This window comes from Polistes dominula, unplaced genomic scaffold (assembly GCF_049000335.1).
Source record: "Polistes dominula isolate Pdom_NZ unplaced genomic scaffold, Pdom_raw_medaka contig_33, whole genome shotgun sequence".
NCBI lineage: Eukaryota > Metazoa > Arthropoda > Insecta > Hymenoptera > Vespidae > Polistes > Polistes dominula.
Window position 1 is genome coordinate 1,975,109 of NW_028300998.1, and position 19,214 is coordinate 1,994,322.

A 19,214-nucleotide genomic window follows, 5' to 3' on the forward strand; every position below is an offset into this window, starting at 1 on the left:
GATCTCGCGTAGCTACAACCAAGCCGGTTTGGTTTCGTTGATTTTCTCCTTTCTCTCTCTCTCTCTCTCTCTCTCTCTCTCTCTCTCGAAAGGCGATCTAATGAAGAGCCGGTGCAATTAATTTCCTGGCTTATTAAATAAAGTAACTCGTGTCTTTCCGGAATCTCCTATTTGCTCTTCGTACGAGGAGTCGTCCTATCTCTTTCTATCGTTCACTTGTAAATCGTTTTTTTCTTTTTTCTCTTATAATAGGATTTAAGTCGCTCGACGATATTTCCTTTCTATTTCCTTCTCTATTTTGCTCCCTTTTTCTATCTTTTCTTAACCGCCTTATTCCTATTTCTTTTCTTGTTCTTTTAAAAAAGTAAACTCATTTTCTAGATATTTCAATCTCTAGAAAGAGGATATATAACTACCATTCGAGTTAACTCAGATTCAACTTCATTTCGTTATCTAAACTTTTACGTTTTCTTGTACATCGTTTACAGTCCACTTTGCCTTCTATTTATATTATTTTATTTTTTCTCTCTTTTTCTTGCTCTCTCTCTCTCTCTCTTTCTTTCTCTTTTTATCTTTTTTGCTCTCTTTTTTTGTCCTTACTTCTCGTTCTCTTGAGAACTCGATAATCCAGTCTGGTAATTATTGAAGTTTTCTTAAGCACTGAAAACTCGCGGCATCTTTTGGATAATTCAGAGATAGTAGGTATTAGAGATAGAAAGAAGGAAAATTTTCTTTTCTCTCTCTCTCTCTCTCTCTCTCTCTCTCTTTATCTCATCCCTCTTCGTTTGCTGATTCTTACTTATGTTCTGATTCAAGCTTTCGCCAAGTCAAATTAATTGTAAATCAGATTCACCGTTCATTCCGTTATTTACAACGGAATCGTGATTTCGCGAAGCTCCGTAGAAGTTTTCGCTTTGAAACGTCTTCTCGCGTAGGAACCGTCCACCGGCTTTAATTAAAGACTACATTCGCGAAAGTTTCAAGATTAACGAGTCGGATCGTTTAATTTCAAAATGCTCTTATCGCTGCTGTTCAAAAATTATTACGGCAAATCTTGCGTTTAATAGTACCAACTTGTGAAAATATTTCGCTAGAAAAATATTTCAAATGTGTGTTATATTGCGTAAAGAATAAGAGGTAAAGAAAACAAAAACAAAAAAAAATAAAAAAAAGGACAAACCGTCTGAAGTAACATAAACCGAACGGATAGGACGTTAAACCATTTGTCTATTTTTACATATCAATAACGTTGTTGATCGACCGTCGCGGTCTCGTGTGCTGTATTCGATTTTAACGGATGATGGACAACGTCCAGTTGTTTGATGACCACGGATCGATATATGTACAACTACAACTGACAACATCAAAATCATATATACATATATATATATATATTTATAACCCTTTACACTCGGCGCCGTTTCGGACGTTATCTATCAGCAACTCGACGCTACTTTGTCGCGACAACGTAGTTGTATTTTTGAGTTGTCATATACATTATAGTATAACTTTTGAACTAAGTGTGGTATTGTGATGATGTGTGGTTTTTCTGAATTTGTTTTAGATTAGTCATTTATCTTAATAATTGCATTAATTTTTAAATTGATTTTTTTGTGCTATTTCAATAGAAAACTACAGAAAAAAAGTGACTCTAAAAAAAGTTGCTATGGAATAAGTATATTCGTTGTATTAATTAATAAACCTTGATGTCACGACAGGTATGACATCCGAGTTGCAAAGGGATAATATCGGGAAAAAAAACGACGAAATGTGAACGATAAGCTTTCGTTAACGCATTTAGAAATATCTGGACAAAAATAAATAGATGAAATAATTGATGGAAAGGTTCGCGAAAGAAATAATCAAGTAATTAAATAAATTCTAACAGGTGAAATTTAAGGTGAAAGTTATACCGTTATAATTACTGTTCGACCAAATGAACGAAATAATAATAATAATAATAATAATAAAGAATATATATTAAGGAAAGTTCATTTCTTAATTTTGTTCGTCGTATTCTGTATGTATATGTGTTGCGTTTGTGTGTGTGTTGTGTGTGCCTGCATTGCTCTCGAATTATTGAAAAAGAAAAAAAAAAGATCGAGTAATCGTGATCCCCGTAAGTAAGGTTTTATCGTACGGTTGAAAGAGGGAGTAGAAAAGAAAAGATCACCGTTAGAACGAGTCAAGTAGAAGAAGAAAAGGAAGTAAGGCAAGTCGTTAAGAAAACGACCCGTGAGTCTCTTTCTCTTTCTCTTTTTTCCGTTCTGAAGAATTAGTCGTGGTCCATTGCTCGGTACCATTTTGTCAAAAGCCACCACCCGGTATACCAAAATGACGCTTTTCTTTAATTGCCCACTGCAAAGTAGATCCAAAAAAAAAAAAAAAAAGAAAAAGAGAAGGAGAAAGATGGGGAGAGAATAAAGCAGCAGCTGCCTATCCCCTCGTAAAAGTTACGAGCATACTTTTGGTAAACTTTAATGTTGTGTTGCTTTTGAAAAGAGAGAGATAGAGAGAAAATAGAATGAGAAAGAGTTAAAGAAATTCGAAAAATGTAACTAGTACGAAAGAAACATGACCAATATTGTATTTATTATTATATATTTATCATGTACTACATTATTATTTATTTAACAATAAAAACTAATATTAATCAAATAAATATAAGCGCGTATCAATTTTATATTCAATAACGTATGATAAATAATTAGTAAAAGTAGAATGTGCATAAAGATATTAAGAACAGAAAAGAACATTTATTTAAATACTTTAATAACTTCTTTATACAAATTATAACTTTCTTAACGAATATTCGACGATAATTATATTCTCATTTTCATAGAAATGAAAGGAGAATCTTTTAGTTCTTCCAAGAAAACCCGTTGGCGCGAGAATCTTAAGAAGAAGAAGAGAAAGAAAAGCTTCTAAGCGAAACTTGCAGTACCTCCGTTCTATTCTTCTTCTCGCCATTTACGAATCTACGTGAAGCATTTATTTTGGTAAATGTACGACCGCGTAAAATATGTAGACTTTGTCTCTGGTGTTCCCTCAGGACCATCTTACCTAAGTAGATAGAGGGACGATGTTTTCACTTTAATACGAGAGATCCGAGTATTCTTTAATTTTCTTCTTCCCCTGACACTTTGTTTCCTCCTTCTTCGTTTCCTTTAAATGTCACCCTTGATATCATGACACCAAGTACGTTGTACGAATATTTATAAAAAAATTATAATGTTATTAATCTTAGGTGTAAATTTAAACATAACATTGTTCATAATCTTTGAAATTGTAAATTTAAATATTAAATAATAAAATGATATAAATGTGACAGTTTTGATGAACATCAAGCATCTACAAGAATGATCTTACAATAATATTTTAATAAATTTCAAGATGTCTCTAACATTAGGTTCATGGAGCAGTCACACGTGTTCTTTAAAATTTATTAATCGTTTATTAAATTTACGATATAGATTTCTACAAAAACAAAAAAGCTTTCCTATTGAAATCTTTGACCATGGGTCATCCAGATAACCTCTTTGGGTTGTAGAAATTCAATAAGGTTACAGATATCGTGATAGCCAATGCGAATGAGAGAAAGAGAGAAAGAAAATACACTCGCGGTTTCATGGACATTGAATTTCCCAGCACGATGATATATAAATATAATAACACTGGTCACGTTCGATTTCATTCGAAAGTAGCATCGATCGCACATATATTTAATGTATGCGTATTTGTATGTGTGAGCACATATTTATATATATCTAGAGAGAAAGAGAATTTTACGAAAACGTTATCTCCCTCGAGAAAGGGCATGCATTCTGGCCCCTCGACACCGTTTCGAAATGGTGAAACAGATCTTTTTTACTGCTATTCTCGTTTTCCTCTCCATGCACGTTTCTTGGGGGGGATCGAGATTCTTGGACTTCTCGTCTTCGATCACGACTTAAAGATTTTTCTCTTATCTTCCTTTTATTTTTCTCTTATTTATTTGCCTTATCTTTATCTAAACCGCGATATAAATCATACAAACTTTTGCATACTTCAAAACACGTTTTTGCTGACAAATGGAAGTTTAAAAATATTCTTTCGTCTTCTACTTCATATATTATCAAAAAAAAGTTGATTTTCGTAACATTTGTGTAATATTTTCTTATTTTTGTATTTTTATATCCTAAAATCGATCGTATAATTAATCAACGATCAAAATTATTCTTAACAAATAATTAAAATTAAATAATATTAGGTTAGCAAGAAAGTAATTTCGGCTTGAAACCAATTGATAGCGTTATGTTTATTTCGTTATTTTTTTGTTAATGTTACAATTTGTTTCTTTTGTGGTTTGGTATTTGACACTTTTAGGTTTGCTATAGAAACAAATTCCGTGTAATTTTGTTAACAACAACAAATTACTTTCTTGCCAAGCCAATATATTAAAGTTATAAAAAATTATTAAAAAAAAAAAAAATTAATAAGTATAGAATTCGAATTTCGTAGGAATAATAATAAAAAATAAAAAAAAAAAACGCGAATAAAATGTGAAGAAAATAGAGCAAAGAAGAAGAAGAAGAAGAAGAAGAAGAAGAAGAAGAAGAAGAAGAGGGTGTGGTGGATCTTAAATGGCGGTGTCACATCCATTACACGTCTATATATTTTCCGGTCTACGGTTCGTCCTACCTTCGCGGAAGATTTCTCTCCTTTTATTTCCTAAGAGTTTCTGTGTCCTTTTCCGCCCATCGTTCTCTCCTTTTCTAGTCGGCCGATGCCAGCTAGCACGCCAGCAAACGCTTGTGCTGGCTGCTGCTGCACAGATGCCGACAATATTACTTGCTCTGGTCCCTTTTATGGATATTGCCACGCGACTCTGCTACTATATCTTTACGTTCGTATGCTCGTATATGTAATAGTTTAATAATGTATATATACTGCGACAACCGTACTTATATATACATATGTATGTATGTATGTATTGAAACCGTATAGCTATTTCCGAATAAAATAACAAAAAATTTGACGCCAAATGAGAATAAGAAGATAAATTTTCCAAAACTAAAAGTATGTTTTCTATGATACTCCATCGATGTACATTCTATTTTCTTCTATGGATACTATTTGGGTTTTTTCAAATTGTTATATAATATATTAACAATAAATATGAATAGTTAAAATTTTATAAATAAATTTGATCGTTTATACCATTTTTTTTAATCCTTTGTAAAAGTATTTTGATGATACTTTTATAGTTGATTTCATGTTCTACATGTTCTAAATAATTTAATAATAAATCCAATTCAACAACATCATTTTGTCAGATATTCGAGGATAATATCTGAAATTTTATGAATAAATTTTGGTCTTTTCAAGTTTCGAACGCTTGAAGATTTTGAAACACTTTGTAGTCCTTTATTGTAAGGGATGAGAAGATACTTGATTATCCCGACAACTTGCAATCTCATGAATATTAATAACTTTTTCTTTTTCATTTATTTAGAGATGCGTCTAAATTGGGGAATTTTAATTAACAACAATGGCTAATAACGTTAGTTCTCTTTCTTTTTGTTTTTATATATATATGTTTCGTTTCTTACTAAATTAATTCCTTCCATCTCAACTAGAGAATTAAATATTTTTAATTTCAATTGTTCTTATAATGGATTATCTTTGTTTAATCTGTAAAATGAAATTAATCTTTTTTGTTTGTTTGTTTGTTAAGATCTTAAAATAAACGTTGAAGCTTAGAAAAATATTTCGATATTAACCGAGCAGCAACGAGCACCGTTTGCTTGGGATATAAAGTACAAGAAAAATGTCCTCTTACTTGCTGTTCATATCCTTTACGATCGACTTCTCGCGAACGAGATGACACGAGGAGATGTCTCCCGAAGACAATAAAAGACTAATTGGCACTTTACGCTAAAGATTATCTAAATAACTCATAATAATCATGAAGAAGGAGACACCATTTTTCTTGTTAAATCGTTTCACTTGAGACGAAAGAGGATATATGATCGTATAAAAGTGATATCGACTGCAGCTGGTAAAGACCTGAGGTCGAGTATAATGGCAAGGAAAAAAAAAATCAAAGATAGATTTAAAAATGAAAAAAAAAATTTATAACTTCTGGGGTCGAAGATACCATAGAATGTTCATTTTTTATTTTATCTTTAATACTCACTTTCGTGTCAATCGTTTTAATGGACTTCATAAAAATTATTAAAAAAGATGTAGGTATGGTTTCTCATCAGTAAAAAAAAAAATACAAAATATAATAATTTCATTAAAATATAATAGTAATAATATAACAAGGATCATATAAAAAAATGTTATAAATTTATTAACATTTTTTTTAACGTAATCGTACGATAGTATTCATTCGTAATGAATTAGCAAGATATAAAATTGATAAACATTTAATTACTTACAATGTATCGATTCATTAATGCATATGACTACTATTCTGTCATACTATTATAATTTCTAAATTTTATTATATTTATCTATTCTCATATAATGCATGTATAAAGAAGATTTACTGTGTGATTATTAATATTATTTCTTACATATATTTTATCTCTATAGCAAGATTAAATAATTTACACAGGTTCGTATATGTTCTTAGAAAAGCTGAATATAATTTAGCGACCTCGCATGAACCGATCGTGCATCTTTAAATGTATACCTGTAAGTTTGCGAGAAAGCTCTTTTTACGAATCGTAGGATACGCGTACTATCGATCGTTCCCTCTCCATCGAGTTTTCTCTGTCTCTACGTACCTCATTTCACGTCGTGATTTCTACCAGCGAGCAAGGATAGGATATATGAACGGAGTTCAACGCAAGAGAGAGAAAGAGAGAGGTAGAGAGAAAGAGAAAGGGAGAAATGTCATCGCGTGTGCATAGCTTTACGAGTCCATCATCCACCTTTTGACCCTACCAAACGTTAAAAGTTGTCCAAGAAAGCGTAAAATTAAGGTAGACAATTTTGATTAGATTTTTAAGCAAATTAGAATTGTTGAAATGAATTCGATTTGTTTATAATTTAACGAATGATCTGTGATATTTGAAACTATTTTTTTTGTCATTAAACAACATAATTTTTACGAAGTACAATATTGTTTCATTGACTTATTTTGATATTAAATGAATAAAAAAAAAGAAAAATTTTTAGAAATAAATACACGTATTATCTTTATTTGTATTGCTCGAAAATAATTCCAAAAATATTAATTTTTATAGAACGTTTCTCTCTTTTATTTATTAAATTTATTAATAAAATTGTATAATTAAGATTGTTAAATAAAAGAGAAATAATTTAAATAGATAGAACAAAGACTTATTTTATTCATTGATGTTGTTTGAGAATAGTTTGGAAAGGGTTGATTGTGTAAAGATCCTTACATTGAATCTACAAACAAACAGATCTTAGAAACTCGAACGCACACTATTCCGAGCAAAACATAAGATCGATTTTCCCGTAATTGTGCTTTTACCTTGATCACTATTTACAACCAAGTTTCGCATTACCTTGATTATTCGCATTTCGATTTGTAGCCGGCAACAAGCCGGCTCGTACTACCGAACAGTACGAGTTGTACTATATCGTGAATGCGATAGCGTCCGTGATAGTACACGGACTGTATCTCCACCGAGGTATCTTTCGACGTTTTATCGCCGTCGTAATTCAACTCGAGACAGCTCGCGAATACCTTGGGCCTCAGCCGGACCAATTTACTGCCCTCCGTTTTGTCGATACTCCTGCACGCATTCCGCTATATACTGTGTTCATTTCCGAAAGAAGAATTGTTTCTTCTAAAGAAGCAAATAAATCTTCAATAAAAAGAAAAAAAAAAGAGAGAGACCATTTTTTTGGTGACAACAATAATATCTCTTAAATATTAAACTTAACAAGTGTAATCAAACGAACGCACTGTATAATTTGTCAAAATATGATAATTTGTCTGCATCCAATTGACTAAAAACTTATTCTATATTATTTTATTTTTATTAAGATATATATATTGTTTTTAAAGCGGTAGAAACACAGGTCTATATAAAGTGTTGGTAAATTCAGTGTTAAATGTAAAACAAAAATATTTATTATATATTTCTTTTTATAAATTATCAAAGAAAAATAAAACAATACATAATTGAAATAAATAATAATAATTTGTAAGAGTCTAACTTATGGCATAACTTTGTTTTTTTTTTTCTACTTCTCCAATGGAATTTACAATTAGGTCGAATCCTTGTTTGTTTGTGTAGTCTGATAAAAAATTTGGTTGGATTTATTTGCAGATTCAGAACAATCGCCGGCCGTTTATCTGAGAGACGATCCGCTATTCGGTACGTTACAGTTACAACAACATAGTGAGCTCCGAGCTCCAACTGCAGAACGTGCAGCTTTTTATCTCGACGCAGCAGTTGCCGGCCGTCAACGAGAAGATGGAGATGCTCATATGCTCTATACGTTACACGTGTATCAGTATAGCGTCGCTGGCAAGGGTGGTGGTACGTAAAGCCCTCTTTATAAATCTATCAAAAATATTATTTTATAAAAACTAAGAGAAATGATAAATCGTTCTGTCTCATTTAATTAACTCTTTACACTCCGACTAATTATTTATTATAATACGATGACGTATCAACAACTTCAAAACATTTTTGTAATATCGTTAGTAAATACAAAATATGTATATATTTAAAAAGAAACGTAATTCAAATTTTATCTATTTGTTTATACAACATTTTCTGTCGTTAATATTAAACAAAATTCTCTCTCTTTAACTTATTTTACTTCCACCTTTACGCCGCGTAACACATATTTTACGAACCGAAATAATAATTGGTTGCATCGATGACGAAGTACCGAATTAACGATAAATTATGTTTCGTATTACAAATGTCATAATAACGAAGCACTTACGAAATGTTAAAGGGTTAATTAAAAGTTACAACGGAATTATTATTTTCGTCTTTTTGAATGAAAATAAAAATGCAAATGATATTAAATATTACATTAACATAGATAAACAAAAATTGTAAAAAATATATTTAAAATATGAATGGCGTAAGATACATAGTAAGATAATTTCATTATCTTTATTTAATAGTCGCCGGCGGTAGAAGCAGACTACATCTCATGGACCTTGGTAATTCCGACCGTGGCAAGTCGTCCGGTGGAATACCACTTTCGGGTCTGGGAAATATTCTCTTAGCCATTTTCAATGGACAGAAGCATTTGCCGTACAAGGAGCATAAGCTAACCCAATTACTAAAGGAATGTCTTGGCTCGTTAACGTGTCATGCAGCAATGATCGCCCACGTGTCTCCGAATGCTCAGCATTATACTGAAACTTTAACGACCGTACAGTTGGCATCGAGGATTCATCGAATGAGACGAAGAAAGATCAAATTTGTTGGTGGTGGTACGCAGGGTAATGGGAGCGGTGGTAGTTCGGGTGAGGAAGCAGCCAGACAGAACAGCGAGTGTGATCCAAGTTCGAGTGATCTTTCTGCAGACACTGTGATTTACGTTGGCCCAAGTGCCGATGACGCAACCGATGGAGAACATCCACCAGTTTATATTCCCAGTTTAAATTCCGGTGACAATCGCTGTGCAATGGGTCGAGTACTTCGTGGTTCAGCAGCTGAAAGACCTAGTAAGATTCCTGAAGAAAGAAGTCCTGCACACAAGGCCACGAAAATAGCGAAAACTTTAACACAGACAGCTTCGAAACAGACTTCACCTGCTCACAGTGCCACGCCGAAAGCTAGTCCAGCGCGGAAGATATCTTCGAGCAAGGTGTCAAGTTCAAAAGTAACTGATTCGCCAAGTAGTAAAATTCCAGTAGCTGCTTCAAGTGGTGCCTCGGATGAACAATGGATAGATGGTCCAAGAATTTCGAAATCTAAGGTTGCCGAAGCTAGACACATGTTAAAGGATTCTCATCATAAACGAGAAACTTGGATAGATGGACCGATGCAATTAACTAGTCCTCCACTGTTGCCACTTCATACTCAACAACAACATTCTTCTGGCTATGGATTCATGGATAGTCACAAAAAGAGTATGATAAGAAAATGGGTAGAGAATCAGTCGTCTCAAATTCAAAGATCTAAGCACGCGCAGATGCGTATGGAATCATTAAAAAGCACTGGTCAATCTTCTCAATTGAAAGAAATGACGACGTTCAAGAGTTGTTCTGCCACTGTTGACGATGATGATACTTCTTTATCAACAGCTGAGAGTGATAGTCTGAAGGCCAACGAGATCGAAGACATTACTGAAAAACTCGGAGCGAAACTTAATCTTCTAAACGTCAAGTCGAATACCGATTCAGGATTAGATCTAACAGCAAGCCCAGTTATGGATGATAGCATTGATAGAGGAAAATTAGATCTTCCCGAGGATGAGGATGACGACGAAGAGATAGTTGTACCACCTCCCTTACCTCTGATCGAACCTCTTAGCAATGGAGTTAGCAGGGAAGTTTCTATGGAAAGTTTGAACCTTTCTCACAAGGACATAGTATTACCATCCAGACATTCCCTCTCATCCGAAGACGAAATCTTAGAAATTGTTGAGGTGGAAGATTTAGAACCAGTGCCAATGCAGGACTCCTGCCTTCAAGTTACGGAAGAAGACATTGCCATGTGTATGAACGAAAATCCTTTGCCAGAGAGTGATCAAGAAGAACATCCTCTAAGAATTCTCAGCCAAGAAAATCTTACAGTTGTCTCTACGTTTACTGGTAAGTTCTTTATCGTCAATCTAAATATAATTATGTCCTCCTATTTATATTAATTTACTAATTCATTTTAAGAAAATTAAAGATAAAAATAATTTCTCTAAAAACAAAATTGAAAGAATGTAAATAAAGAAAATATAATATTTTTATCGAGCATTTTAATGAAGAAATTTTAGAAAGATAGAGAAAAAAATAAAAATATTTAATTCACATTTTTTGTAAAAAAAAAAAAAAAAAAAAAAAAAAAAAATAGAGACACTCTAATTCTCGAAGAAAACCATAAACACATTTTGTAACTTTGTACGAGATCAGCAATTGAATTTTTTGACCAGTGTCTAGCAAAATAAAGAAGAAGAAAGATGGAGAAACTAAGTTAGATGTAATTACTTATCCACCTCAGAAAGGTTTTCTCTTTTTCCTTTCGTCCTTTATCTCTTTACTTTCAAAGGATACATACGGACAGCCGGACTTTTGCCCTTATCCACTTTTCTATCCTAAATACGATACGAAGCAAAAGACATGAAAAGAAAATAAATATCCTTTTCAGACTCAATGTCGGTAATGTCGGACACAGAACGCTACAGATCTCACTATCCACCCCCTGTTGGTGCTGGTGTAATGCCGAGGCCATATTTCGACCACGAGGATTTCTTGGAACAAGAGACTAGGCACAAATTCGATCAATTGGCAAGACTTCACGAGCTTTATCAGAGCAAATTAGCTCTTGCGAATGTTTCAAATTCAGCGACGTATCAAAGGGAGAATTCGTCCACTGTGAACTCGCGAGAAGCTCCATGTAAGTTTCATTTTGTTACCTCGAACGAGGTAGAAAGTAAAAATTTTTGTTTAAAACCTAGTAGAGAATATCAATTATTTTGATTGAAATAAGTTCGAGTGATGAAATAATTCGACAACATACATTTATTTCTCACTCAGTAATCAACAAAAGATCCTAAATTAATATCTTATCTATTCATCAAATATTTAACACGTAATATATAATAATTATATACGTAGTATACACACATAACAACAGTCTAATAGTTTTCGTTACTAACACATGATGAGAAGCCAGGCCTAAATGTTCTACAGCAAGAAACAAATTAACGCAGGACAAATTCCAGCCGCCACCGTCTTCCGTCCGCCATCACGCTGTCAATCCTTGTCCCTTACGGATGTCTTGTTCAACGACAATGCGAGCAATCATGGTAGTATCTACAGCGAGCCCGCATACATAGCTGGAAAATCCGATCAGGAAAAGATCTGTGACAGTTGTCGTCAAAGTATGTCAAGACCAGCTACGGCTTTTTATTGGTATCCAAGTAGCGTCGCTCATCTTGCCAGTCCTAGAAGGTACTGCGGAAAATTAGGCGAGTGCAATATCTCTAGTCTGAGGCATCCAGATGGCGCTTCGAATCCTAATTTAAAAGAAGAAATTGAGAGGATACCCGGAAACGGTGCTTCGGGTTCGGATCCTGAAGAGGAATACGTGGAAGCAAAAAAACTCTTCACTGCGGCGGAGAGATCGGAAAGAACAATAACGGGCAAGTCCGATATCGAGGAGGACGTTAAAATTCAAGGTACAAATCTACAAAGTTAATAAACATTTAAACAAGCAAAAATGTACTTTTCTTAAATATGTTCTCAAACTTATAAACTATCTTTCAAAACGTAAAATGTCAAATATTTGAAGAATGTATTCTCTTTTTCAGCACCATCCTCCGGTCGAATGCAACGAAAAATCCTAAGTCTTGGATCTTCTCTGGGTCTCAATAAAGAGGGTTATGAATCCGATGCCGATTCAGCAGCACGGGTAGCTAAATTATCACCAGCTACATTATCAAGATATCGAGCTGAGAGTTCAGGATACGATAGTGTTGTCAGAGACAGTGAGACCAGTAGTATCGCTAGTGATTCATCGAGACAAACCAGTGCTCTTCAAGAACATCAAGGTAATTAGTAATTAGCACCGTTTCGTTCGAGATTGAGAGTCCTGAAAGGATATTGTCGATAATCCGGAAAATCGACGAAAAAAAATCCTCTAAAATTCCTCCCCCCGTACGATGTTATTCTCTTCAGGTGGCGCACTGGGCGTTCTAACCTCGACGTTGTGCGGGTGTTTCAGCGGTGGAACGGCGAGTGGCAGGGCGCGTGCTCCGGGCACGACATCACTCTCGGCAGGTGGTCCGACGGCATCCGGTCGGTCCTCCACCGCTGCCGCCGGGGATACTCGTCTACACAGGCGAGGACGTGGACATCCTGGACAAGCGCGCGCAATTGCGTTCGGAACCACGTGGCACGATGTCCAAGATTCACAAACTGCGACTGCGCCAGCGCCTTCTTAGGCTCGAGCTGAGAGACGCCAAGAAGCGCCTGATGGTTCCCGATTGTCGCTGGAGCTACGAATGTTAGTATTTTGTTCTTTGAAAATAATCCACTTATCAATTTAGAAAAAAAAAATCATTTTATTAGATAATATATATTTTTCATTGATATTACTCCAATAATTAATTAATTCGGTAACAATAAATAGAAATCGAGAATTCACCATGTTTACAGATTTGTGTTTATACTCTCTTATACATTAAGATTTTACAAAATTATATGTACAAAATTATTTGTCAATTATAAAATAATCTTGTTGTTAATTGTTACAGTGCACGTGGAGGACAGCATGGATTGGCGTGACCCATCCTTTCTCGAGGCACTCGAAGCTGAAACTTACATTCTTCAAAAACGAGTAGAAGCTTGCAAGAGTCATGTTCTCTTGGTCACATGTTTCGATTTCTGCCCTAAAGGCTCCTCAACGAGTAACGCTGCTTCACCATCAGAAATAAAAATCACCTAACGCAGATTCGGATCAGCGCGCACGACCGCGTGCTGATCGATACCGGTTAACCATCTTTTAAAACATGCGTCTTTTTCTGCACCGCCTACGATCTTTATCTTTTTGTTTTTTAAGATTCGCTAGGTTGGAAATAGAAAAAAAAAAAAAGAAATAAAAATTATTGAAGTGAAGAGACGAGCGAGGTCGTCGAATAAATGCGTCAACGACAACGACGCCGATGTCGCTCGACTCCGTCCAGAATAGCTGTTATGGTTAGTCAAAGAATCGTCGTATCCTCGTTTTACCATCACACGTCGTTATTATTCTTTGTCCAAGTTTAAGCGCTACGAAAAAAAAAAGCAAAGAAACAGAGAGAAAACTGCCTACTCAACGTTGTAACCTTTCAATTACGAAACTACGAAAAAAAAAAAAAAATTATGTGACTTTTCAATCGATCATTATATTATCTTCTTTCTCAAGCGTCTGTAATTTATCTTATATATCACTGAATATTTCTTTTAAAATATATCAATACATTTGAAACACCGTAACGATAATTTTGATTTTCGTAGATGAATGGTTAAAGAGATGGCAATGTACACACATGTACACATCGATAAATATACCTACGTACGCGCACACGCACGTGTCTTCTTATTGGAGTTGTTAGAGACTATATCGAGTATATATATATATATATATATAGTATATATCTATGTATTCGCGTTCGAATTTCCTTGGTTCTTTCTTAAAATGGCGTACACCGAGTTTCAAATGACTCCCTTCGAATCGAGATATAGAAGATGTTATCACTATGATTATTATTATTATTATAATTATTATTAATGCTATTATTAATTATATTATTAATACTTATTTTATTATTATTAGTATTCTTATTATTATCATTATCATTATTATTATTATTATTATTGATCATTGTTACGAAATGTAGAGCGTTCAATAAGCGATTATCGAATTTTATATACATATATATATATATATATATATATATAACTGTTTATATTTAATTTATTCTTTTTTAACGTACAAAAAGATAGGTGCTTCGTTCATTATTTTTAATGCGTGTATCGTTCGTTGCACATCGCATTTCAAGTAAGTAAAAAAAAAAAAAAAAAAGAAAATAGATTCACACTGCCCGTTGTTGATCTCGATCGGTTATTAATTAATGATAAATAATATTGCTGACAAGAAACTATTTCGACGAGTGAAAAGTAGCATACATTATAAAATTTAATAACGAACGAACTGACGCTTTTTTGCGTCTTTTTCCTCTTATCGTTCTTTCTGGTCGTATTAGGTAATAATGATCGATTAATGATCCGTACTGCCAGATATATCAACAATAGAAAAGAACAAAAATAAACAATATACAACTTCCAATACTAAGACTGTTGGCTAATATGCCAAATTTTTTAGCATTCATGAAGACACGAGAGAGAGAGAGAGAGAGAGACAATTAATTAAAGCTCTCAGAAAAAATTCCTTCTTCAATGAGATCATTAAATGGGGTAACTTATACGATTAGAAACTCTTTGCAAAAAGTATGCTATGAGCTTTTCTAACCGAGAATTAGATTATTCTTCCTTGGCGTAAAAATACAACCCAAAAAAAAAAAAAAAGTAACGTATAAATATCGAAGTTCGATCGCTGTCATCATTTAAAGATCTCGATTCACGCTAAGTGACGACGAGTCGTAGAAATAAAATAGAAAACTGCCAATGAACGACATGCTACTGCCAAAAAAAGTAAAGAATAAAAATAATATGAAAGAACGAAATGAAAAGAACAGCACGAAAAAAAAAATCTTTTTTATACGACTTAAGAATTATTGAGACATAAATTTAAAAAAAAAAAAAAATATATATATATATATAAATAAATTAAATAAATAAATAAATAAATAAATGAAAAACTGCGACCGCAAGCGAACTAATTAAAATATACACGCACGTTAAATTCAAAATATTATCGTAGCTTTAATTGTTATCAACAGTTATCGCACTTCGTAGAGTTCTGTAACTTCACGTAGAAAGACGCGGATCGTGGTGAATACGAGATGAAAATAAAATCAAGAATAAGAGAGTGTGTGTGTGTGAGAGAGAGAGAGAGAGAGAGAGAATATTAGGAAATTGTGTTGTAAAAATGAAACTCGTTATACGCGTGCAGGAAAGAAAAAAAATTAACTCGTTCGATGGGGAAGAAGAAGAAAAAAAAAAGAACAAGAAAGAAAAAAAGGAAGTAAGAAGAAACACACAGTTAGAGTTAGTTAAGAGTTTTCGAAAATATCAACGTTGAGAATATTTAAGTGAAAAAGCAACATTCGGTGTTAAGGAATGGAGCGGTGCCGAAGACGGGGAGAATGAAAATAGGCGGGATAAAAATAAATCGGTATATAGCAGTAGGCCGGTAAAATGCAAAAATAGAGATTCCAGCATTCGAATGCGTGTCGCGGCGAACAGAGATTCGATAACTACCAAGAACTTCCCCCATTTGTTCATCTTCATTCTTGTTCCATATACCTACCTCTTCAATTTCCATCATGCATTATGTATATACCATAATAATGTATGGATGTATGTACGATACGTATGAATGTATGTATGCATGTATCTATGTATGATCGAATAAGCAAGTATGTTCTATAAAAAAAGAAAAGAAAAAAAACAGATCGAGTTATTAGTGTTTTAAAGATTTTAGCATAAATTTCAAATTTTATTTTGGTTTTTCTTTTTTTTTTTTTTTGTCCATTTATTTTTGTGTTTCATTATATTATATATAAATATATATATTTTCACAGAAAATGTAATTAATAGAAAATGTCACGAAAAAACGTATGTAAGATAAAGAGATTTCGATTCGACGCACGTAAGTAAGTAAGTAAGTAAGTAAGTAAGTAAGTAAGTAAGTAAGTAAATATATTTACGTAAATTCGTAAAGAGTATTAAAGAATAGTGGAGTGTACTAAAGAGTGGTGGGGAGCGGTAAGCATGAGTCTAGCTTTGAGATCACGTGCGCAGTTTTATTTCGACCTTAATTCTTGTTACATTTGTACGACCCGTCTTCTTCAATATGAACAAATCTTGGTTAACGAATATCAAGATAGTACAATAATGCTAAACAATGATCTCTTACATTAGTTACGTTTTTTTAGTAGGAGACTGATACGCGTGTGTTACATGCAAACGAAATAGAAGATCGCTCTCTTCGCAAGAATAAATCAATTCGTTCATTGTTAATATTTTTAAGTTTATCTTTATTCAAACGAACGAAAGAACGAACGAACGAACGAACAAAAAAAGGAATGAAGGAAGGAAGGAAGGAACGAACGAACGAACGAACGATGATGATTTAGATCTAACGATCGATATTTTTCTACCATTTTTTACATTTTCTTTTACAAGAACGATCTCAAACTCCAACAGGTGCGAGGGCTTCCACTATAAACTCAACAAAATATAATTAAATAAAATAAAATAAAATAAAGACTATAAAATACTTCCACCTTATCGAAGAACAACAATCTCGAATTTATAAATCTAATGATTTCCGTTGTCTCGTCGTCGCCGATTCGCGCGTATCTCGATCGGAATGCCACTGCCAAGAAGAGAGCGTGTGTCGAGTCCGTCTACCGTGAAAAAAATAAATCAATAACAATAACGAATAACAGTAATAATAATAATAATTATAATAATAATAATAATAATAATAATAATAAACAATGAAACAATGATTTAAGAAATATAATAACGATAACGATTAAATGATTAAAACGGTAGTAACGCTCTAACGTCCCACTGATCATAAACACGCGTCTCTGTATATATATTATACTACTTGTACCATATTTATATTTTATATGTACAAATTAGCCATGTAATTTCTTGTAATAAAGACGAATTTGCAAACGTAGATTGACGAGAGGAAGATTGAACGATTCAAATGGAAAGAAAGAGAAGAAAAAAACTGAATATGTTAAAAAAAAAAAAAACATTTTTTCTTTATTTAGTATTTTATTCATCAACTAATTTCAAATCTCATTTCATGAAATTAAATTAAATATGCTAATGTAGGATTCAACTGTATGTAATGTTTGGTAAAGAAATTTGTGGTTCACAACTATGATATAACTAATGGATATTTGAAAGATTACAAAATTGAATAGTGAAATGATGGACAAAAAAAAATAATAATAATCATAATAATAAGACCGTTTTATTTCTTCTTTTTCTGCTTAAAAAAAACATTCATCGTTTGGAAGAAAACAAAATAAAATAATGTAAACGAACGATCACGATCAATCATCCAATTAATTCCTATCTAATAAAATGTCTTCTTTTCTTTTTTCTTTTTTTTTTTCTCTCAACTGTCGTTTTGTAAAGTACTAATAAGGTAAGGAAGATATAAAATTATCTAAAAAAAGAAGGTATGTCATCGAAAGAGTTAAGGAAGATTAGACTACTCCTTAGATATTCGGGACGCAAAGTGGATTATCCTTGGAAGTGAGTTAGGCCGAGCAACGAGAAGGGTCGATGATTAGCGTAATTAAAGCTATAAAATCAGGGCCAATGATACGTATCGTAACACGTAAGGCCAACGAAGCCTTGGCATTTGAACGGTTTTAACCGAAGATACAATTGAATTTAACGTCATGTTAGTTAATCACGCATAAAATATAATGCATGAACGAAAGAGAGTGTATCATTTGCCTTCGTAAAAAAAAAAGACTGTCCTCTTTAGAAAATATTAGCTTCGTTTGGCGAACGTGCTCGATCGCATCAACGACGATTAGAATTGTACGAGACGGTATGAATTTAACGTGGTGGTGGGAGGAGGAGGGTGAAGGGGAAAGGATAGAGGAAGCTCGTCAAAAGCGTTTCACGTTGAATGTCAAAGACACCTGTCGATGTCAATCAGGTCGTTCATTGTTATTCGAAAGATCATTTTATCTTATCAATGTACTTACGTCCATAGTATTAAATCGCATAACGACAATCATTGAATAATTAACTTAAGAATGAACGAAGAAAGAAAGGTCGAATGACTCGGTAGACATCTCGGATCGTCTAATCATTTAATATCGCATCTCTTACATTAGCTAATACGAGGACATTAACATGTAAACGGTGAACTACCGCGTTGCGTGTCTTGCTAACGTTCTAATTACGCGTGGGACATATTTTCTACAGAAAAGACTCATACGTACTGATCCAATCGTTATTTTTACAAAAATTTTTCAAAGTTGCATCAGTTGTCTGTCTCCTTGAGAAAATATTTCTACATAATTAGTACTGGTAGTAGGATTGTCAATGATTATTAACGTTAAGCTTCGTGACAAAAATTAGTTCATCATTCGTAGATGCTTGAAAAGTTTTCATCATTACAACATTGATAAAAAGGCAAAACGTGACGAGATAATTTCAGATGATTATATGGATTTTATTGAGTTTGATTAACATTTTTTATACATATGTATACATATTCATCCAGACAATATATTTAAGCATTTTTGTAAGAAGGTTTGATGCTAATGATTCGTGCAACACGTTAGGATATAAACACGTACATGTGAAATGCATTAAAAACAAATTCTCGAATAATTTCGCGATAAATCGT

The 19,214-nt window shown here is 33.2% G+C and overlaps 1 protein-coding gene and 1 long non-coding RNA gene across 2 annotated transcripts in view; one reads left to right on the plus strand and one right to left on the minus strand.

Moving 5' to 3' along the window:
* LOC107064470 (uncharacterized) overlaps window positions 1-17,510 on the plus strand; it is a 387,060-nt gene extending 369,550 nt beyond the window's left edge. Inside the window, exons 11-17 of the mRNA XM_089173580.1 lie at window positions 8,298-8,510; window positions 9,113-10,753; window positions 11,298-11,546; window positions 11,875-12,330; window positions 12,463-12,702; window positions 12,876-13,157; window positions 13,408-17,510. Coding sequence (XP_089029706.1) covers window positions 8,298-8,510; window positions 9,113-10,753; window positions 11,298-11,546; window positions 11,875-12,330; window positions 12,463-12,702; window positions 12,876-13,157; window positions 13,408-13,598 — 3,272 coding nt within the window. The 3' untranslated portion in view covers window positions 13,599-17,510. The remainder of the gene's footprint in view (window positions 1-8,297; window positions 8,511-9,112; window positions 10,754-11,297; window positions 11,547-11,874; window positions 12,331-12,462; window positions 12,703-12,875; window positions 13,158-13,407) is intronic.
* LOC149032212 (uncharacterized) overlaps window positions 1-19,214 on the minus strand; it is a 226,892-nt gene that overhangs the window by 28,319 nt on the left and 179,359 nt on the right. The window lies entirely within an intron of this gene.